The sequence below is a fragment of the Thermobia domestica genome, chromosome 5 (assembly GCF_964235325.1).
Source record: "Thermobia domestica chromosome 5, izTheDome1.hap1.1, whole genome shotgun sequence".
In the NCBI taxonomy this organism is placed as follows: Eukaryota; Metazoa; Arthropoda; class Insecta; order Zygentoma; family Lepismatidae; genus Thermobia; species Thermobia domestica.
In genome coordinates, this window is record NC_137458.1 from 256,619,832 (window position 1) to 256,644,634 (window position 24,803).

The 24,803-nt window shown below is 33.7% G+C and overlaps 1 protein-coding gene across 1 annotated transcript; it reads right to left on the minus strand.

Annotated features, from left to right (window-relative positions):
* Positions 1 to 1,194: 1,194 nt before the first annotated feature.
* Positions 1,195 to 23,568, minus strand: LOC145684828 (uncharacterized). Its single transcript, XM_081757194.1, has 2 exons — positions 23,511 to 23,568; positions 1,195 to 1,916 (listed from the first exon to the last, which is right to left on the minus strand). Exons 1-2 carry the CDS (start codon positions 23,520 to 23,522, stop codon positions 1,548 to 1,550), a joined length of 381 nt encoding a protein of 126 aa, XP_081613320.1. The 5' UTR covers positions 23,523 to 23,568; the 3' UTR covers positions 1,195 to 1,547.
* Between the last annotated feature and the right edge of the window lie 1,235 nt (positions 23,569 to 24,803).

The following is a 24,803-nucleotide window of genomic DNA, read 5'->3' on the forward strand; positions in this document are numbered from 1 at the left end:
TATAACTTCAAATAAATAAATGTAATAATAATTATTAGTTATTTTAAACCTGATTACACCATTAATATTCTCTTAAAATTCTAGACCCGTTTCATATATCAGATGACCCCCCTTCCTATTTAACTTTTTTGAGCGAGATTAAACATGGCGGTGAGCAAGAAGGTGGCGATTCACCTGACATGTACCATAAACATTCCCATCGGCCTAACGTGCCTCTATAATCACCAATTCCGGCTATCTATACTCGCTTTCATTCGCGTGAATCCGTGAATCCGTGGTCCGGGATTTTTGATTTACTCTGTATATGGGTGGTGAATTCTCTAATTTTCACTTCAATTTTATCGGTCTCTTTTCCTCTCCTTACAATTTGATATCCATAATGTAGGGAAAGGAGGTTTCCTATTTTACCTGGACTATTATCACAATTTCAACGGACACCGTGCTCGTGGGTTTTCTCGGGGTTCACCCGTTTCCTCCCACTTTCTTCATTCCATCATTTCACTCATCTCTCATCATCACCGTCTCCTTTAGCCTAACCGGCATAACCATGGGACGTAAAACTTAAAGATTTCATTTCATTTTTCACAATTTGAACGATACTTCATTTATTGCAATCAATTTAGGTGTAATCATTGCAAATGTACTATAGATGGCTGTGGATGGTAAATCTCTCCTTCCCTCCAATTTAGCATTTCTCCTTTGTGCAAAAAGATTTAGCTTAGACAAAATGGGGCTGTTGCCCGCCATATTGACTTTTCTGTGACGTCGCCAAACTTATTTTACCAGGACTGTTACCACAATTCCAACGATAACTCATTTATAGAAATCCGTTCAGGCATTTGAGCTTCACAGTGGAACTAATGGACATTAATACATGGATACATACCTACATACGGACATAACACACACAATAGCCTTCATTTGGCTTCTCCGTTGCAGGAAAAATGTGATAAGTATTATTCCATTAAGAGTATAAGAACATGACGCTTCTCAAATAGAAGTATGTTGTCAGTTAATTTTATCGAGACACAACATTGCATGATTGAGATACTAGATGCTAATCATTCGTGAATGTGGTAGGCAGAACTCATCATGTGCTAAAACAGGATAATTTTATTAGGGCTAGATTGGTAAAGCACGGACCAGCTTATGATGTAAATGGTGATAAGATACTTTGAAATACCAACTTCAAAGTGGATAGTTATAAGACTTAGAATACTAATAATTCACATTATCAGGCAATATTAAGACTTTTCCACTATGTATTTAAGGTAAAGATTACAATGATTTTAACACACATTACAAAATCTTCCAATGTTCTTTGTTCTTGTTCAAACATTTAGTTCTAGTAATTCCTGTCCTGGACGGTAACTATATCGTACAGTATGAATGAGAGCACACTGAAGGCATCACAGTAATAGTTCATGTACTATTATAACTAGTAATTCAGTTTCATATACGGTACAACAACGAGAATATTGCTGCCAAGTGCAGAAGGAACAAGTGAGTAAGTCGACGTTCGATATTCGACACTATGATGATGTCAGTTATCCGTAGAAGTAAGGATATCCGTAGTAACCATAATATGGCGGTGGTGGAGGAGAACCTGGCGGAGGGGGATAACCTGGTGGTGGTGGAGGTGGTTTTGGCTTCTTCGGTTTCATTTCCTCTTCAAGCTTTTCCACTTCTTTTGAGTCTTCTGTGCTTTCTTCATCTGGTGGAGGTGGAGGAGTGGCGCTTGGTGGTGGAGGAGGGGGAGGAGGTGGTGGGGGAGCTGTTGGTGGAGGAGGTGGTGGGTGAGGATAATAGGGGTGGGGATAATAAGGAACATAGGGAGTATATGCAGACACAGCTGGGAACACGAATGGGTAGTAGGTGGCTGCGGCAAGAGCTGCAAATATCAATATCATCACTGTCTGGAAAAGAAATAAAAAAGTTATTTAATTTAATGAATGTACTAAGAAGTACTCAAATAGAAACTTTGATAAACATGTAGGTTTGAACCTTTTTACCCACACTATTTGTATCACATTTAACTAGTACACTGAATCCATATTATACAGGGTGGTTGCAAATTCAACACCTATTTTTAATTGAGATTATCCTAGAAACTAGCATCAACTCTAGCTGGCGTGTAACACTGTTTACTAATGTGAGGTTTACCATTTATAATTTCAGAAGTTGATCCAGTGAGAGCATGGTTTTATGACAGTTTCCTTGGCAGATGATTGGCCACCGAGGACCGACAGAATGGTCTGCACGCAGCCCTATCCCAACCGCATGCGACTTCTTTCTTCGGGGTTGGGCTAAGAAACAAGTGTACAAGTTACAACCAAGGGATATTAAGTCTTGAACAAAATATCCGTGAAGTGTTTGCGAATGTTCCAGTTGAGATGCTAAGAAGAGCCGTGGATTCTGTTCATAAAAGATTCCAGAAATGTGTCGAAAATACGAGTGCATACGTTGAAATGTAACTTAGTAACCAAATAGTACGCCCTAATAATGTATTCAATGAAAATAAAACTGTAATAGGTTGTTTACTTTTTGAAATATTCATTGTTACAAATAGGTATTGACTTTAGAACCACCATGTGCAAGGGTCATTCTGGTTTTGGCCATAGTTCAAGTAGGAAATTGAAATGTGGCTGAAACGAAGACCTTAAATTAATAAACGTGGATTATAGTTTCGGCAATATGGCATTGCCTTTATCAACAAACCTGAACTGAAATTCTGTTATTGATATAAGTTTTCTTACTATACTCATATCATTTTTACTGAATTCATATTGCTTAAAGTTAATGATAAAATCGTTCCCAATAAACACGTATCAAGATAGCCATCATTACAAAGATATAAAGCCTCAAAAGCAAGCGAAAATCATTTTTCAAACAAACTAGTATGAAATATAGTATGAAATGTGTCTTAAAAGGGAGTTAGTTCTACACATCATACTGAAAAACAAAGAAAGAAATTCCGGTGAATATCTTGGTATTTAATACGCGTTTTAAAAGAATTCAAACATGCTGATTCCAAATATGGAAACTATTTGTCTCTCTGGCACCGTTCTTGTGATATACGAAATCAACCATTTATATATCTTTAACATTGTATATATATATGAATGGAAACAACTTAAGGACAGTAGTTTGACTAGAGTAATCATTGTTATATGGCAATTGCGCAAATGGTACTGCCATGAGCAAAATAAATGACGCGTCTCTTTATTTTGAAGTTTTTTGAAAATATCTCCGTTTTCTTTATATGTTCGAAATTTCGGAAGGTTTCCCCAGCAGGACAGGTTAATAACAAACCCGTTTTTAATATTTGTGTTAGATATTAGCTTAAAATAAAGAAATTAGAAGCAAAAAACATTAAATCGACAGAAATCTCGAGAATTACCAACTCTGCTAAAGTGGGAAATTTTCAAGAACGCGAGGGAATTCTGCAGTTCAACACGAAGCAGCGACATCTATGTCATTGAGAGAAGCGTGGATTAGATCTACAAACGAAAATTTTAACGAAATATTTCTAGTATGTCTTATTATATGCATTATCAGCGAACTCCAAATATATGAATCTATGCTAAGTATTAACGTATAGATAGTGCAAATAGTGGAAATTACCTATGGAAAAAGACGAATTGTTAGCCCAATCGTAATGAAAAATCGTCTTTACTGTAGAACAGGTTCAGCTTACGTAAGAGAGCAAATAGCTCAGTTAGGTAAAGCAACGAGTTTGTATACCGAAGATAGACGGTTCGAATCCCGTGGAAGTACTGTTGTCATTTTTATCACTAAGGTTATTTTATTTATTTTTTATTTGGGAAAGAATCAAATTGTAACATATGTGTAAAACTCATGACGATACCAAAAAAAAAAAAAAAAAGAGAGAGAGAGAGAGAGAAAATATCGTCGCATTTGCATTAGTGTCTCTAATTTTTGTTTGCAAACAGATTTGTAATTATTTCCCCTGTGCTCACTGATGCATAACGAATGTTTTCCAGTAAATGTTAATTCTAATTTGGAGAATTTTATAGTTTCACAATGTTTCTCACTACATAGTCTTCTATCTACGTATTTGGATATTTTGATAACAGATTTCCCTATTAAATGTTTAATTTTCTCTATAAATATTTGTCTTAAATTGAAATTGTTTTGAATTTACTACATAAGCAAAGTTGCCCGAAGGAGGGGAGCTCAAGTAATAGATATTCTACGTAAAAGCAACCTATTGTAGAATGATGATGCTTCTTACCTTCAGCACATAATCTTAACGTTAGAGAGTCAGAGAGAGAAAAATCCTGGTTTTTCCTCCTCTATGACCACCCATCTTAAACCTCTACATATCATTGTTCGTCTCACATAATTTCGGCTCTCCAAAGACATTCATATTTATTATTATTATTATTATTATTATTATTATTATTATTATTATTATTATTATTTAACACTCTTTATTCTACATGCCATCTCTCAATTTTTCGATACAGCCCCCTTAGTACTATGAAACTCTCTTCTTCCATAGTGAAATGGAAAAATATCATATAATTGCCACTACTTTACAAGAATATAAACCAAAAACGTCAGTAGAAAGCACATTATAAAATTTACTTTTTGAGGCTCGTTTTGGTGCCCCTCTTTCTCTGGCGCCCGGGCAGTCGCCCGGCCCTTAGTCCGCCCTTGAAAGTACGGACGCATAACTAAGGACTGCGGAGGAGAGGTTAACCTTCATGTTATGCCACTGGTTTGACGTGTTTGAAATGTTCAGTAAGTGATCAGTTGGTGAAATAATTTCGACGGTTACTGATGTTTAAAGTTTAGCTAAGACAAAGCTACCTAATCAAATACATTTGATATCGCGATGTCACAATTTGATTTTTCCTCACATAAAAAAGATAAAAACAATAGTAATAAAAACCCTTACTCGTACTGGGCTCCTAACTAACTAACAACCTAATTCTTACAGACTAGTTGCTCTGACCAACTGAGTTTCGATTTCTTACGAGAAAGAAGTCTGTTATATTAAGAGGCATGCTTTTCATTATCAAAACTGTTCGAAGTAATACGAACATGGCTTAAGAACAGAGACGGAACTGAATTACCACTCGATTGACCTTGAGGGCAAATCACCAAAGCGTAGAGTTCAGCATGCATTTCTCTGGAGTTGTGTTCAGTACTCCTATCTGCCAGTCATGCTTGTTCGTAGGAGTAATATGTTACAAACCTAACCTTTCGATAGAGCACAATGACAGAGAATCAAAATTAATGAATTCTTGCCCTTGTGAACTTGGGATACCACCATGTGCAATAAAACTGTCGCGTCTTCTGAAGTGATATTTTATCAAAAATAACTCGTTTTCCTTTATATATCCGAAGTTTTTGAGGGTTTCAAAATGAGGAAACGTTACTGACAAACAAGGACGCATTTAGGGGTGGGTCCAGGTGGTCCGGACTCCCCTCTGAAATCCCAACTTCTCTGTAAATTTAGCCTAAATTTAAGGATTATCTTTTAAATTTTATTATAATTTATCCTAATATTGAAGTCGGACTTCTCCCGAAATAAATTACTGCATACGTGCCTGCTGACAATTTTCAATATATTCCTTAAGTAAGTAAAATAACTAAATTAGGAGCAAAAAGCTTCAACACGGGCTAACTTTTGTCCACTGCCAATATTGTTAGAAGGGATATTAATAGCAAAAACTGCTAGGCAATGCTGAACCTTGGAACTTCACTCCGAACAGCAAGCTTATTATTGAGAACTACATATGAAACATTTTATCGAAACTTATCTAGCTTTTACCTGGCATGAAATTATTATATACACCAACATTCACTCTCCTAAAATGTGTATCTAAACGTTGCTCTACGTATCTCCGAAGCAATGAAAATTATTTATCGAAATATGTGAGCAGGGAATTCTAACAGCCAGCCATTTTATTTAAATCGTAGTAAACCCTGTAACCGGGCGTTAACGTGAAGACAAAGCTTGGTCCATTGGTAAAGTGTTGGAAGAATATAAACTCAATGTTCGTAGGTTCGAATCTATCCACTCACCATAACATTTTGTTCTTATGTGTAACGATGAAATAAGAAAGAAAAAGTGTATAACCGTTAAGACAAAACTTCAACCAAGTCTGAAGAGAACAATACTAAAATAGTAATACATTGACGTCAACCAAAAATTATTTCATGTAGCGTTTGGACGAAATTACAGCTGTTAACAATTGCAGAAATAAAAACAGACTGATAGCTGTAATGCAATCTAGACTTCTGAATGCATTTACTTCCTGAAAACTTCCGTCTCGTCATTGGTATGCCGTTAATCATTGTAAAACCTTTCAATTGGAAGTGAAATGACACAAACTAAAACAGTTTTAAATCAATAAATGTCTATGTGTAAAAGTAGGTGTCTTTTATCTGTAGTTCTGAGTTCCTTTTACTTTGAAGTGACAAATGAGAGAAGAAAGTATGGTGTTCGAAAAAAAAATCAAATTTGACATTTCAACGAATTTACACGTATTATAGCCCCTAACACCGAAAAAGTTATTTTTCGATACATGTCCATCAGTTCGTCCGTCCGTTCGCTACACTTTTCTATGCACTTGCCTAGAAGCCATACCGTTCAACTTATCTGCACCTAATTTTAGTTTAAGATTTTTATAGTATTTCCTATAGTTTTTTTTATTTCTCCTACTCCCAAAACAAGGGTAGTTTCCTGTACGATGAAAATAAAAAAAAGATATTTTCTCATAACTGGCTCTAACGATCTTGTTTTCTTTCTTTTTTTATAAATCAATATTTAATTAGCAACCCTATTTTGTGGTATAAGGCATTTATCTGAGAAAAATCTACAAGGGGTAGTTTATACTAAGGGGGTGAGTTTTTTCTCAGTGATTTTCTCAAAATGGACTCAAATGTTTTCGTTCATATTTCATAAATAAAGATTTCATTAATAACTTATCAATATGGCATAACTCGTTTGTCCTAAAAAAATGCGAGGGGTAGTTTATTCTTGGTGGAGTGTTGTCTGGGCGATTTTCTCAAAAACGACTCAAAAGAGTTTATTCATATTTCAAAAATAAATATTTCGTTAATAACCGAACAATATGGCAAAACTCGTTTGTCCTGAAAAAATATGCGAGGGGTAGTTTACTCTTGTGGGTGTTTTTCCTCCACCGTTTTCTCAAAAATGAGTCAAGCAATTTTGTTCGTACTCAGAAATAAATATTTCATTAAAAACCTAGTAATATGGAATAACTCGCTTACCCTGAAAGAATCCTCAAGAGATAGTTTATTCGGGGAGTTATTTTTCCCTCACGATTTTCTCAAAAATTACTCGGACAATTTTATTGATAATTCATAAATAAGTATTTCATTAATAACCCTATATTTTAGTATAAGTCATTTCTATGAAAAACAATTACAACGGATAGTTTATTTTTGGGGTCAAAGTTTTTTCCCCGACAATTTTCTCGAACGACAGGCTATTTTGTTCAAATTTCGCAAATAAATATTTCATTAATAACCAAAAGTATACCTTAACTCATTGTTCGAAACAATTCACAAGAGGTAGGTTACTCCTGACGTGTTCTTTTTGAATGACTTTCCCAAAGTGACTCATTTGATTTTTTTCATATTTCATAAACAATGATTGCATTAATTGGTCTATTATATGTCTAATGAAAATGTGCTCAAAGTGTGAGTTAGTTTTGTAGTATGGATTTTCTTCAATCGAAGTTTTTTATTCGATAATCTGACATTCGATGTATTTGAATAATACGATAATTTTATTCGTATTATCCAAATACACACTTCAGTAACAACTGCGGCCTAACACAGTTAAGAAGTTGAATTGAAAAAGTTTAGTGCGGTGGCCCTGTAATTGAATATTTTTTGAGAAACTCCCTAGCTTTTTGTGGTAAACTCAGGCTTTTCTTTTTCGAGCGACAAAAGAGAGAAGAAAATATAGTGATTGTGAAAATAATATCAAATTCAGATTTCAACGGATTTACGTGTTTCATGGCGTCTACATATCGAAAATGTAACTTTTCGACACCCGTCCTTCCGGTCCGTCCGTTCGGCACACTTTTATATGCACTCGCCTAGAGGCCATACCGTTCAACTTATCTACACCAAATTTTAAACTTAGGGTTTACTTAGTATTCTTACAGGAGCTTTTCCATTTTTCCTACCACCTAAAATAAATGTGGTTTACAAACAGCCGAAAATCGAAAAACGCTATTTTCTCAAAAATGGTTTTAACAATTTTGTTTATTTTTCATTAATCAATATTTAATTAACAACCCTATATTGCAGTATCAGATATTTCTCTTAGAAAAATTTACGAGGGGTAGTTTATTCTTGGAGGTGACTTTTTCTCGACGATTTTCTCAGAAAAGACCCTGGCGAATTTTGTACACACTTCATAAATAAATATTTGACCTTACAACATGGTATAAGTCAATTGACCTGAAAAATATATGAGTAGTAGTTTATTCTTGGACTTGAATTTATTCCCAGTGAGTTTCTCAAACACGACCAGTTGGCAACCCTGTATCTCGACAACGAAGCTGAATTCGAAAACTGCAAGAGGACCATTTGTCTCCTTTTGATGTCACGAATCACCTCCCGAAGTTTGTGGACATCTTTCAGGTTCACCCTTAATGAAGCTTCTTTTCGAAAAGTTAACTACTAACTTTAGGCATTGTTTATCTTTTTTTAAATCACAAATGTCGTTATTAATTTTAAGGCAGAGAACTACTTCTGAGAGAATAGATCTTGAAAAATAATTTTAAAACTTAGACTTTTGTTTTCGAGACATTCCAGACAAGACGAGACATTTTACAAGCTATCTCGTGTCCAAAACATTTGCCTCGTATTATCTTGGATGTCACAAAGCGCGTCTTGTCTCTTTCTCGAGACATGTCTTATCTCGTGCGCATTCGTTAACACTTGGGAAGGATTATCTTTCAACTCAAAGCATTGTTTTTATAATGGTTGCATATTTATGATAATTGCTGTCCACATAAATTACAGTCCTTTCAGTTGAATTAATTATTATTATTATTATTATTGAAATTGCAATATCTAGTTTAACGTTGGACGATTATGCACTTACGCTAAGGGAGAATGATGATGAATGAAATGGTGAAATGAAGAAAGTGGGAGGAAAATGGAAAATCTCAAGAAAACAAATAAATACCCATGCACACGGTATTTGTCCACCTCAAATTTCACTTGGCACGAAGTGGAATCGAGCCACGAACCCCCTGCACCAAAGGTCCCTGTAATGCTTTATTATTATTATTATTATTATTATTATTATTATTATTATTAATAATAATAATAATAATAATAATAATAATAATAATAATAATAATAATAATAATAATAATAATAATAATAATAATAATTGAAGCGAGCTAAACGAGTTTCAACCGTACGACTCAACCAACGTTTGGGTGCCTGTTCGTTCGTCTGCTCCTCTCATAAAAGACATTTCATTTTAATGAAACTAGTAAGTGCCTTCTTTTAGCTCTGCGAAGTAACTATTGCTTGGAATATGAATCTGCAAAACATAAGAGGTAAAATTAACGAAATGGTGCAAGTTTCCACTTATATATACAAAACAATTTTGCAATATCAACTACGTGAATCTTGTCCCATAAAGAAGCCGAAACCCCTACACCGAAGAGCCCTCCGAGATTTGATCATTGTCCACACGGACTGAAATTGTCATTTGAAGCCAAGACTTTAATATGAAGCCAATAATTTCTTTAAAATAGACGGAAAATTCGGAAGTTATAAGCATTTTCATATTTTTGCCTTTTCCCATAAGCGAGCCGTAGCCCCCTATACTGAAGACCTCCCCGGAGATTTGATCATTGTCCACTCGGACTGAATTTGTCATTTGGAACCAACACTTTAATACGAAGCAAAATATTTCTTTAAAATAGACGAAAAATTCGAAAGTTATAAACATGTTAATAATTTTGCCTTTTCTCATAAGGGGGCCGTATTAGCCTACACTGAAGAGCCCCACGAGATTTGATCATTGACCACTTGGACTGAAATTCTCATTTGAAACCAAAACTTTAATATGAAGCCAAAAATTAAACTTTTACATCAATTTAAATTGACTGGGTTCCGGTTCCCCCCACTATTGTTTAGTTTAGTTAAGTGGTAATTTGTGACAGCTTCACATCATCAAAAGAATGTTTCACTTCCCCTCACCTCCCCCAGGAGTTCGTGCTGGATCCACCACTGGAATCAATAGACACTCTTCCTATTCTTTTTGTCACCCTTGATTGTGTAGGGGCTCCCTCGTACAAATAAAGAAGCGGTAATATTACAATCAAGGGGCGCTATATATTAGGTATTTTTTTAGTTACCTACCCCTAACCGCACATAGCCATCTTTCGTAGAATAAAAAATATTACGTGATATTCCAATCATGAAAGGGGAGAGGATGCTGTAAATATATTTCTTATTCATTTTGTCTGTCCTGCTTATCAAAAATTACTTTCTGTTGGAAGGCTACTGAAATGAGAGGGGCAAAATAAAAAGTCGTACCCCCTCCTACATGGTTGCTCAAATAAGTACTAAAGAAAGCATTTTAAACTAAGATATTTAAGATTTAAACTAGGAAACTAAGATATCCTACATTATGTAAGGATGGCATATTCAGGATTATTATTATTATTATTATTATTATTATTATTATTATTATTATTATTATTATTATTATTATTATTATTATTATTATTATTATTATTATTATTATTATTTGAATGTTTTTGGAGCACCGAAATTTTGTGAGACGAACAATGATATGTAGAGGTTTAAGATGGGTGGTCATAGAGGAGGAGAAACCAGGATTTTTCTCTGTCTGACTCTCTAACGTAAAGATTATGTGCTGAAGGTAAGAAGCATCATCATTCTACAATAGGTTGCTTTTACGTAGAATATCAATTACTTGAGTTCTCCTCCTTCGGTCTACTTACCTTATGTAGTAAATTCAAAACAATTTCAATTCAATACAAATACATTGTAAAACTTTTCCGTAATTAAACATCTAGGGAAAATTAAACATTTAATAGGGAAATCTGTTATCAAAATATCCAAATACGTAGATAGAAGACTATCTAGTGAGAAATATTGTGAAACTTTATAAAATTCTCCAAATTAGAATTAACATTTACTGGGAAACATTCGTTATGCGCCAGCGAGCATATGGTGAGCAGTGAGCACAGGGGAAATAATTACGAAACTTTGCAAACAAAATTAAGGACGCTACTGCAAGTGCGACAACAGCATTTTTTCTTTTTTTGGTATCGTCATGAGTTTTACACATACGTTACAATTTGATTTTTCCCAAATAAAAAAATAAAAAAAATAACCGTAGTGTAGTGATAAAAATGATAACGGTACTTCCAGGGGATAGAACCCGCTACCTTCAGCATACAAACTCGTTGCTTTAACTAACTGAGCTATTTGTTTTTTTACGTGAACTGAGCCTGTTCCGGTAAAGACGATATTTCATTACGATCGTCCTACCAATTCGTCCTTTTCCATAGATAATTTCCACTATTTGCTCTATCTTTATGTTAATACTTAGCATATATTCATATATTTGGAGTTTGCAGATAATGCATATAATAAGACATACTAGAAATATTCGTTAAAAGTTTAGTTTGTAGATTTAATCCACATTTCTCTCAATGTCATAGATGTCGCTGCTTCGTGTTGAACTTCAGAATTCCCTCGTGTTCTTGAAAATTTCCCACTTTAGCAGAGTTGGTAATTCTCGAGATTTCTGTCGATTTAATGTTTTTTGCTTCTAATTTCTTTATTTTAAGCTAATATCTAACACAAATATTAAAAACGGGTTTGTTATTAACCTGTCCTGCTGGGGAAACCTTCCGAAATTTCGAACATATAAAGAAAACGGAGATATTTTCAAAAAACTTCAAAATAAAGAGACGCGTCATTTATTTTGCTCATGGTAGTACATATACAGTATATAGTCACTTCTAATTGAATGTATAATCAGGGGCGTCATTTAGGGGGCAGAGAGGATCAATTGCTCCTTCTGAGTTTGAGATTTATATAGATTTTATCAATAGAATAGTAGTAAGACAGTGAAAAAAGAGAAATTTTAGTTATATGAAGGGGTTTTGTCATTTTCTGAAATGATGCTCCTCGTTATAACACTCACATAATATATATATATATATATATATATATATATATATATATATATATATATATATATATATATATATATATATATATAACATACTTCCTTAATTTAAGATGTATTGGTTTAAATTCCTTGGCTGTAGATTTGTGTTTGTGCTAAACACTTGGCATGTCGCACTGGAACGTTCAGCAGTAGTCAGCCAACATCGTTACACTCCATTGACTCCTAATAGCGTAACTCCATCACCGAGATCTCCTTATGAAAACATTCATCATGTTTCGTTGATTGAACTTAGGTTCCCAGATAAAAAGTCAACATTTAAATCCAGAAGATCAATTTTGAACATGTTTCAACTCAGCTGTCTGTACCCATTAATACACACTTGCAAAATGTTGACACAGTCAGTAGATTTATAGTTTCCAAGGGAACTGGCTACGATTGATTTAAATTCCACCAATGCATCTGTTTCAGTACCACTAAATAAGACTTGGAAGTTTCTGTCAGCTATGATCTTTCTTAAGAGCCGGAACGTATGAACACCCATTTTTTTCGCATTGCATAACTTTGTCATACTCATCCAACAGCATAGGCTGCGTTCTATCTATGATCAACCAATTTATTTTATATGCTGGTGTTTTTTATATCTGGTGTCCCACTTACAGATACAGAACAGTGCTTAGTGTACGTTTCTGCATTCTAATTAGAACAGTTATTACTTTTAAATCACTGCAGATACGCCAATGGTACTTGTGACGGCGTATTTTTTTCAAGAAGTAGCGACATGGTTTCGTACGTTTCTTTTAGGTGGGCAGAATATCCAACCACTACTAACGCATATTGTTTCCATTGTGTAACAATACTGTCTTCAAAATTATAAATTAATAGTCAGTTGCCAAGTTTCAATGATATCCTGCCTCGAGGCTTAACGAAATACCTTGAACATCCGTGGAGTAGCAATATTGTCATTTGTTGTTATAAAGTGCGTAAGATTTTCTGTCTGTCCCAAAAGCGTGAAGTTGCTATACCCGGTACTATACCGGCTATACAAATGCAATTCATTAAAATTTCCCATCAAAATACAGTTTAGCTTGGCCTTTTGTTAGTGTCATGTGACGTACGAGGTCGCGAAGTTCAGCGTTATTTATCAAATAAATATATTCTCCACGTTGGTAGTCAGTCTAAGTTGTTGATAAAAGATGAAAAAGAACTTTATACTTGCGTTTCTGCATCAGCTGTGTATTATGCAGGTACTGTTGGCATTGCACAAGTGACAGAATCATGTGGAATTGGTTAGAAACTGACTGACTGTCTGTTTAACTTACAGAAGCACGAGTTTTGTAGTAAAATGCGGTAACGTTCGCCAAAGAGGAACAAGTGGTGAGTGTCTGTGTTATGGTTGTTTCACTCATGTCATGGTTTTCACTCTGTTGTCAACAAGTTCGTTAAAATTTTCCCTAAATCTACTCCAAAGTGGTAAACCAAATAATGAAAGAGGCTTTGATGTTTTGTTTTCTTAACATCCCAGTCAGGAATAAATCGCCAATCGCCGAAGACACGTGATGGAAGTTTAGTATCCGCAATTAAAATGAATAAGGATCGACATTCTATACAATCTAGTTTGTATATTAAGATTGGTTCTAGGAGACAACACGTATTTCCATATAAATTATGATTTTACATTTAACATATTTTTTCACTTTTCACTGTATCAGCGCAAGCCCACATTCCGCGTACAGCCTTCTTTTTTAAACTTAAAATAGGTGTAGAATGAAAAGCAAAATTTGACAATATCTTTAAAACCTGACGTGATAGAGCACAACAGTTTTCAGATATGAATTCAGCATTGAACACTAAATTTGAAAATGTAAACATTATGTCAGATATCCATAGTTTTCATTAAGTCATACATTGAGCCATATTTAAATATCTATATTTCTAGATGTATGATATCTCGAAAATGAATGTTATTGGGAAATGATGACTTTAGGCTTCAATCTTTCAGTAAATTTACAAGCAACACATGCGTAAAGGCGTAAGTATGTCACCGTTGTTTTAAAACAAACAGTAATATATATATATATATATATATATATATAATATGTTACTTAACAGAGTATTAAACTATATATTACTGTATATTAATACCAATTTCTTCGAGCAATATGAAAATTGAATTACTACTGTCAGGCCTGTATTTAGGTAGGTGCTATTCTGTGCTCCAGCACAGGGCGGGAGAAGTTAGTGGCGACAAAATTCAATCATAGTTCAAGTAAAATTATGAAATATAAAAATGACATAACGGTTGGTTAAGAATTAATAGAATGCATTTTCTTCGGACCGTAAATTAAAATTTACATGAATAAATTACATATCAGTATTGCGAGAATGTGTTCCAAATGGATGACTGGTTAAGCTCGTTGCCTTGTAATCAATGGGTCCCGGGTTCGATTTCCGGTGGTAAGGACACAAATGATTCGGATTCCAAGTTAAGCTGAAGGTCCCGTCTTTAGTACGAAATCATCATCCTATGGAAGGCAATGGCATACTACCATGGATTCACCTTACCCAGAAACCCACTGATAAACGTCTACCTTCTGGGAGAACACTATATCATAATCATCATTGAGAGAATTAGGACATTTAAAATTACGTTGTAACTTCTGCAACTTGTAATACTTAAACTGCCACTCAACAAGGGCTGGTATGTTTGCAAAATCATTGCTTGTTTCCTTGTTTGAGACATAAGTTTGTACCTTGGGGGGAGGGGTGGAGGGCAATCTTTTAGAGCACAGTGACACAAAATATATAAATATATAAATACACAAAATATATAATATATAAATATGGTGATTACTGGCAACGGACAACATAATCCTTAATGTTAAAAAGGTTTTTCTATTTTTTATTTTTATTTATTTATTTATTTTTTTGAAGTGACACATGAAAATTAACCCACAAACATGGTATTCTGTTTAGTTGAATGTAATATATCAAGTGATATGTTTTATGTTTGGACATTTTGTTGTTGTTGTTGTTGTTATTATTATTATTATTATTATTATTATTATTATTATTATTATTATTATTATTATTATTATTATTATTTCATCAACCCAATAGCCTCTCTGATACCTTTTTTTTTTTCGGAATCAAAATTGATCTTGCTCTAACATATCTTCCATCTTACTTTCCAGCCGCATTTTCAGTATGCGTGCAATAATCTTTCCAGTGTGGGAAATAAGGCTATTGGTTCTGTGTTCGCTGCAATTCTTTGCTTCCTTTAGTTGGGCAGTGCAATCATTGTAATATTAACAAGGACCACATTTTAGTGAACTGAAATTAAGAGTTAACTATATTTTTAGGCAATATTCCATTAAGCGTACTATTTTATGCTCTCGTATTATGGTCATACAGACCTTTTACAAAGTTACATTTCAGTATCAATTTCATCTCACTAAAATGACATTCTCTTATAGAAAGTTTTAGGTTTACGACCAAATTATTTTTCTTATATTTTATCGAAAATTACACATTAGGTTTTACACTCACCCGTATTTTGTTCAACATCGACTAGTTATCTATCGACTAGTTATCTCGCTTTTGGATCTTTTTTCTCATTAAACGCTAAGAATGTTGTAGAATTCGTGTTACTTTTTTCATCACTAGATTTTGTTTTAATACCGTGGCAAATATTATTTCGTATCATCTATGCAAACTATGGACTAACTATTAATAACGTTTTGAAGATTCCGTTGGGGGCCGCGGCGGCTCAGTGGTAGAGCGTTCACCTCTTGTGCTTGGGGTCCCAGGTTCGATCCAAACTTGCACTAAGAGAATTTTGTGGTGGACAAACACCATGTGGCTGGGTTTCCTCGGGGTTCTCCCGTTTCCTTCCTCTTTCTTCATTCCACCATTTCATTCATTGCTCATAATCACCGTCTCCTTTAGCCTAGCCGGCATAATCGTGGGACGTAACACAAAGATTTCATTTCATTTTTGAAAATTCCGTTTTGATTTAATTGAAGTTGATGCTAGTTTGTACTTAATTCTCTTGATTTCCTGCTGCTATAACGTACAAATTCCAATCTCATTTCTGTCAAAATAACTTTTGATTTTTTCCTATGCGATATACTCGTATGTTCAATAAGATATTTTATCAATAATTAGCAGTTTTATACATTCTGATTTTACTATCTCTGGAGTTTACCCAACGTGTATGATTTTATGCGTGCGTCAAACCTAAGCTCATACTGGGAAGCATCTAAAAGAGTTGTTTTCATCTCTGGATTATTCGTTACGTATTATTCGTATATTGTATCAAATGGAAGCTACTATAAGAAAAACCAAATAACGTTGCGTGACTAAAACAATATTAATGAAGAAGTATAGTTGTTTTTGTGTTTCATTGCAGAGCTGTGCAGCCTATAGTCATATTCATTAAGCAAATATCTGTTTACTGCAAATAATTCTAATTTCATTTCTTTAACACCCATATTTCAAAGCCTCTAGTAGTTTCTTGCCTATAGAGCCATCTAACTTGTGTTAAAGAAACTCGTGAACAAATAATAAAAGAACATTATACTATTATGATAAATATTGCCAATGGTAATTTCAGATTTCCCTCTGAGTCTCGATTGATTCAGGAAAACAGTATTATCAACACACGCCGCACGTAAAAGATTTCAAAGGACCGCGGTGGCTCAGTGGTAAAGTGTTCACTTCTGGTGCATGGGGTCCATAGTTCGATCCCAGCTGGCACCAAGTGAACTTTGTGGTGGACAAACACCGTGCTAGTGGGTTTTCTCGGGGTTCTCCCGTTTCTTCCCACTTTCTTCATTCCACCATTCCATTCATTTCTCATTACCACTGTTTCCTTTAACCTAGCCGGCATATATTGTGGGACGTAAAACTGAAAAGATTTCATTTCATAAAATATTACACATATAAAAGAAATGAACAAAAGCAGAAAAAAAGAACAAAACCAAGATTACATATAGGATAAAGTGACCAGATTTTAAAAATAAAGGAACAGGGTCCAAACGAATATAATTTGACAGTTCACTTCTTTATAACCCTTGCTATTGCGTTATTCAAAGTAATGAGCAAAAATCTCTAGCTTTTGAAAATAAGATTTTTGTTTATTTTAGTTTCTAGAATTTTAATATTTACATTACCTTTTAATCTTTAACAAGATCCAGATTTAGTGTCATTGCTTGTGTCGAATATTATTTTCTATGACTAGATTTCTTCTAACAGGGTTAGTTTTCCGTTTATAAAAACTATAGAAGTTCATACAAGAAATTATTTATTTATTTATTGTCAACACAACAGGGCATATCTCAATTACAGTATTACGAATATATAATTGCATATATATCTAATTATATAATTGCATATTCATAAAGGCATTTCTAAATTTCTTAGGAATGCCGTTACGTCCGGAATGTCGTTCACCCACATACATCCAAACCAATTCATTGTTATTTACACACATTCTATCATATAAAGCTGTTGCTCTTCAGATTAGTGATGTCATCAATGTATTAGTTTTTGATTTCTTACAGTAATAGAGGCCAGTGTTTTTACATAATTTTTAAATGAATGAACATGAAAATTCAATGAAGAAATTAAGACAGGACAGTCCAAAATATTTTGAGTTGCTTTCTGAATGAATAATAAACATATCATATGACGTTTTTGTTCTAGTGTTGGAAGACGGAAGTTTTCAAGGATGGTTTCATAGTTGTCGTAAGTAGGATAAATTTGAGTTCCTTTGTAGGTTAGAAATTTCAAAAATTTTGCCTGTATTCTTTCTAATTGCTTACGATTTTTATATTGAGTCGGATTCCAAATAATAAACACATACTCTAACTTCGAACGAACATACGTATTCTACAACTTCTCTAATGTTGAACAGTTCTTAAATTCTTTTCCCGTTCTAATTACGAATCCTACTAGTTTGAACGCTTCACTTGTTATATTTGCAATGTGATTGTCAGACGTTAACATAGCATCAAACGTAACAGCAAGATCCTTAATTAAATAATGTCTATTTACTACATATTTATTAATTACATAACCAAAGTGACGAGGTAATTTGTTCCTAGTGAATGATAACAGTTTGCACTTGCCTGCATTGACTCTAAATTGATTAGAAGAACACCAGTTATTAATATGATCTAGACTTTGCTTCAGTTTTATGTTATCGTTCAAAGAATTAATTTTAGCATATATTTTCAGATCATTCGCATATTTTTTATGGTCACAAATGCAGTCAGGTAGAGACCAGATGTTGGGCAAAATGCCTATTCTTTAATCTTAAAGATATGATTAAAAAATAACGTTTTAAAGTTTATATCGGGGGTTATAGTTTCAATTTAAGCCAATTTTATTTTGCCTATTCTGCCTATTTCGCCCCTTCTGCCTAAATAATTGCTTTAGTGCCTAATGTTGCCTACTCTAGGCATTTTCTTCAAAATAAAACTTTATTGGGAAAATATATAATTTAGTATTTCAAGAAAGAATTCTTCCTCTTCCGAGAAATAAGTGTTGTTTGTGGTGAAAAGATGCCATAAAACTTAGGACTGCTATGTGTACTGATAAAATACTGTAAAACTTTGGACTGCTGTGTGAGCTGATAAAGTGCATAGCATTTAGACTGTTATGTGTAGTGATAAAGTGCTGTATAAAGTGTATTTACCAAATATATGTCAATTCGTTTTTATATATACAGTAAAAGAAGATATTAACGAACAGGTATGTTTCTATATTCATGGAACATTATCTATGACTTGAATTTATTTTTTAATTGTATTCAGTATTTAAGTTATCTTCATTATTTCTAATTACATTTTAGTGCCTATTTTACTGCCTATTTTTTTAAATTTTAAGTGCCTATTTGCCTGCCTATTTTCCTGGTTTTTAATGCCTAAACATCCGGTCTCTAGTCATTAATAAGCAAGAGAAATAACATTGGTCCTAAGTTTGGACCCTGAGGAAATCCTGAGGATGCAATACATTCTTTAGATTTGTTTACATTTAAAAGAATGGATTGTTTACTATTAGATAGGTATGACAAGAAGAATAAAGGACGGAAAAAGTGAAAAGGCTTTAATTTTTCAAGTAGTTCACTACGTTACTAAGAGTCAAAAACTGGACCCTTCTCTTACAAAGGGATACTTTGCGGCCTGATTGCAATTTTTTCTGAACACCAGGCGAATATCTGAACAACTGGGATAATCCAGTTCAGAAACCGAAGGTCTGGTCACCGTAATATAAGAGAATAAAACTGAATTAATAACTCTTAACGTAATATTTACGTAAAAATAAGAAAGATCCCGAACATCTAAAACAAGAACAACTTCGTAGTTCCGATACTTATGCATTAGTAATTTGAAAGTCTAACAAGTTTCAGGATCTCTTACTCTCTTGTCATAAGAAGTGATGAATGTGATATGTTACTGAGATTTTATTGCAATAATGGTAATAGTACAACTGTTTTAGACGTGAGTTTAGTTTCAGTCACAATGGTTAAGAGCCTGCCTTACTAAAAATAATACAAAATTTACCATTTTTCTTTTGCTTGTTTATTCATTAGTGAAAGGAGATAATGAAATACGAGTTACCACAATCATAGATAATGCTATTCTACAACAGAAAATATGAACCTGAAGAATGTTCAGTGTTGCCATCCATAGAAATTACAGTGTTGCCAGAAAAACAATTTCCCTAAAATCTAAGTTAATGCAGCGAGTAGAGGAACGAACTCAATTGCATTTGATTACGTATCATGTTGTTTTGGTTTCTTGTTAACTACTTTTTAATTAACATTATTATTTAGTTTTAATAACTGTATGTTAAAACTATTTGGTTTATTACAAACTAAATACAACTATTATTTAGAAAATAGTTCACAGGAAACCAAAACAATATGATATATAACCAAATGCAGTTGAGTTTGTTCCTCTACTCGCTGCCTTAACTTAGATTTTAGGGAAATTGTTTTTCTGGCAACACTGTAATTTCTATGGATGGCAACACTGAACATTCTTTAGGTTCATATTTTCTGTTGTAGAATAGCATTATCTATGATTGTGGTAACTTGTATTTCATTATCTCCTTTCACTGATGAATAAACAAGCAAAAGAAAAATGGTAAATTTTGTATTATTTTTAGTAAGCCAGGCTCTTAAGTGGTAAACGCTAATCTCTGGTTTTATTTCAGGTTGTGTGAGTTAGTGGTAGACAACATCGTTAGTGGGTTTCTCAAGGTTTTCCCGTTTCCTCCCGCATTCTCATTCCATCAATTCTTTCCATAAAGTTTCACTTTTATTAAGAATTCGTTTCCCTTGGTCTATAGTAGATTTTCTCAACCTATGGTAGGTGAACCGCTATTGCTGGTACGTACGTACGACTTATGTTAGTATTAATAACTCTATCCTCTGATTCTGCGGCAGTAAAAAACTTGAGAACCCCTGACCTACAGGGAATAACTTTGGACGTAAAACTGAAAGATTTCTTCTTCAACTATTATTAAAATATAGAAACGTTTATTATTATTTTTTTTTACAAATATTTATAAAAAGATTGTTTGTTTGTTTAGCTCTTCTCCTAATTTTTAAACGTGGTTAATATCTTAAATCATTGCGATAAACTTATACAAATTAGTACTGATATTTTAGCACACTAAACATTAATAAATTTAAGATTAATATTTCATGGTAGCAATACTATTTTAGTGATTTCATTAAATATTTCGTGTGTTTACTTTGTGGTTTATTGATCGTTTCTGTTGCTTGCAATTGAAATCGTTCAAAAAGGCAAAAAGTGGTAAATTTCACAAACATTAAAATTATTTTGTGGTATTTTCTAGCTTGTAAGTCACAGTTATTATTAGAAGTAGGATTTTGAAATTGGCAATAAATACACATGAACAATTCGGTACTTACAATAAGAAATGATTGCATGAAATTCGTAAAATATCACCGTGCTTATACATATTTCATTGAGATTTCAATAGGAATAATAAAGAAAAATGAATTTTGAGAGTATTTTCGAACTTGAGTTATACACAGAGCCATAACTATGAGGGCCGAACGGGGCCGTCGCCCCGGACGCTGACAGCTTGGGGGCGCCGAATGAGCAAGAAGAAAGGAAAAGTGTTGGAAAAGAGTGAACGATGAGACGCCCCGCGAACGTATTAGCATCCTATTAAATCAATATTGTTGTCGGTTTGCAAAGAAATAGATTAGGTAAAAATTTTCTTGATCGCTGCGCTCGGAACCCAAAATTTTCAATAACAATCATAACAAGTTTTTACTTATTACTTAAAGAAAATTATTATTTATGATTTGTTAATGACGATGTGATATACAAGGTGTCGAGTGATGACATAGTGTACACAGGAGCATTCTCAAAATCAAAAGCGGTCAAAGTTTGAAATACAGTTTGGAGTTCTGATGGTGATAAGTTTGGTTAGTTAATTCCACTTTTTTTTACCCGATCAGATTAATCAGATGGTGAGAATGAAGGAATGAAAATGAGAGGGAGTGAAGAGGCACATGCAAGATTCTGTTTGTGCGGGAATATTAAAAAGGAAGGTAAACAAGGTGAATAATAATATTTCCGAACTTGAAGGAGTTGTAGAATACGGGCTTAAGGGATTAGAACTTAATCCAACGAATTTCGTCTTTTTAGACTGATTACTACTACTGATTGTTTTCACTTCACAAAATACTTTCTATCGTAAAAGAATCGAAATTAAAGTGCTATTTGCGTGGTCTCATACAAAATAAAATCTCAAAAGATCACAGTTATTACTGGAAATTGATGTTGTCATCCATTTCGAACATTTTAAAAACATTTCCATAACTGTTCTCCTAGTGGATCTGGTTATCAATCAAAGATAGTTTTGTCAAGTCTAACAAATAGACCAAAATAAGCCTCTAGAAAACCGCTTTTATTTGAAAAGGAATACGTAATTATTGCTTTTGGCTGTTGCAATGGTCTGTCCAAGTAGCTTGATACAAATTCAACGTAGCGTATCAACAAAAACTGCTTCTCTTATATGGTTAAAGAAAAAAGTTGGAGAGATAGTGCAGAATACACCAAATTCTATTTCGCGCTGGGTGTCCGAAATCTTTAGCTACGCCTCTGGTTATACATTATTGGATAAACAAAACATGTGATACGGGGACTATATATCTCAATTCTTTGACTATTTATTCAGATACAAGGTATGATCAAAAAGTACGGTGAATCTAGTTGCACAGTTCTATTTATCAATGTTGTACCCATTTCAACCAGTAATCCCGATAGCCTAAATCTTTGGGTACAGTCCGTGACGAGTTTGAACGAATTGTAACAAGTTTGTTGGCTTTCAGAGGTAGAAGAGTGAGAACTTGTTAAGAGTGTCTGTCGCGCGACAACATTAAGTTTTGTTGTAAGCTGCAAAAAAGTGCCAAAGAAGTTGACGAAATGTCAAAATCAGTGTATGGCGACGAAGTGGTGGCATTATAGACCATTTGCATGTAGTACAAGCGATTTAAAAGCTGCAAGGAGTCTGTTGAAAAAGAGCAACTATCGAAAGTCCTTCGGCGTCGAAAACAGATGAAAACGTGCAAAAATTGGCACAAATTATTTGTTTCAAGAGGCTAATGACTATTCGAGAGCTTTTGGAAGAACTAAACGTCTCGTATGAGTCCGTGAAAAGCATTTTAACCACCGATTCGCCGTACCACACCTTGCATCCGATCCGATAGTTTCTGGCCGATAAAAATATTACAGTCTTTCTACATTCCCTGTTCTCTCCAGATATAGCACCATGCGGCTTCTGACTCTTGACAAAAAATAAAACCGTGCTTAATGGAAAAAAGTTTTGCCCTGACATTGAGAAGGCCACAACAGAACAGCTGAACGCTTCCAAAAGAATCCTTCCAGAAATGTTTCCAGTCATATATTCAACGTTGGGATAAGTCCATTGCTAGACAAGAACAGTAATTTGAAGATGATTAAATGAAATTCTATGTAAGATTATTGTTTTGTTTCTAATTAAATTATTCACCGTATGTTATGATCCAACCTAGTAAAACTTAGAATTTAGTTATCAATATTAGTAAATTCACACTCGAAAACTACTCTTACCTATGGATCCTTATTTTTAAAAAATTTAACCATAATTACTTATAAAACTAGGTTATTCAAAATTTAGTAACTGTCTTTATTTGTAGATCTTCTCTCTATATAGCCCGTCCCTTACTTAAATCCTATCTACGCCACTGCATATGTTTAAGCATAGTTACACTTACCAGAGACTGCATGACTAAAGGAACTAAATTCGCCAATTCCAAAACTAATACTAGTGACCAGCACAAGAGCGTTTTATTGCTTTATATATACAAACACAATCGCATATATACCCACAAACATTACGAGTACAATTCCGAAAAAAAATGCAATTTCCTCGTCTAAAGAAACGCCTTTGTTTGGGAAAACTCCAAGGTCTTCTCCACCCAAGACCTTAGGTCACACGGTCATCAAATCCACGAAATAACTAATTTTTTTGCAATAAAAACAAAATACATATCCATCGCTAGTAGCACTTCGTCACGTTGTCCGCTCATCCATAAAGTCGTTTATTTCTTTGTCTTATAGGCAGAAAGCTCCTTTGATTGCAAACAACATGTAATGCAATTGAAATGAAACCTATAGGATTGTCAATAATCATAAGGTTTGATTCTTATTACTAATTCAAACTCATGCACGATTTTTGGGGGTAACTCAAGCTTAAGACATATAACACTGACTTGATGTAATATCAAAATTATGATCCAGGACAAAGAAGGAAGTCATATTTGCTTATCGAAGATCAATTTAGTTCTTTTTTCGCATAATCACTTGTCTTCCTACACTAAAATATCTGTTAGCTATGATTGAGATAAAAAATCATGACCAGTTGCATCCGTGATTGCTAATTTTCCAGCTATTATGAGACGGAACCTAGTTAACCATTTGATAAAATTCGTTCTTTTTTTCGCAAACGGTATTTGTTTTGCATTTTTTGGGCTTCTTTCTTGTTGGTAATCTATTGGAAATTATAATAAGTTGATTGGAAAAAGAAAAAAAATGTTGACGGTGATTTCAATGCGTGGTTGAAAGGTATTCTGGAAATATGGAAAAATATTTTCCTATGAGAATAAAAAAAAAAGTCTTAAATGATTCTTATTATGTAAGTCTTTCTTACGCGTTAGTTGTCGAATTAATTATCTCTTTCTTTCCCTTCATTTTAACTTCAATATCGTGAAATGTTATGAGAATGTATGCATGAAACTATAAATTTTGAGAAAGAAGTACTTCTAATGTTTATGTTTTGTCGTTGCCAGTTATGACTTCCTGAGTTACCTGTATTCAATTATTACAAATGATAAAACATTGGTATTATTTGGAATAAAACGTTCTTTCGTGTCATTGAGTTGTTCGGTGGCCATAACCTCTTAACCTGAGTGTATAATCTTAGAATGAGAATGTGCCTGGGGAGACATATGAATATATAATATCAAGCACCAGGTTTTGAGATAGTGTGAATGGTGAAAATATTACGA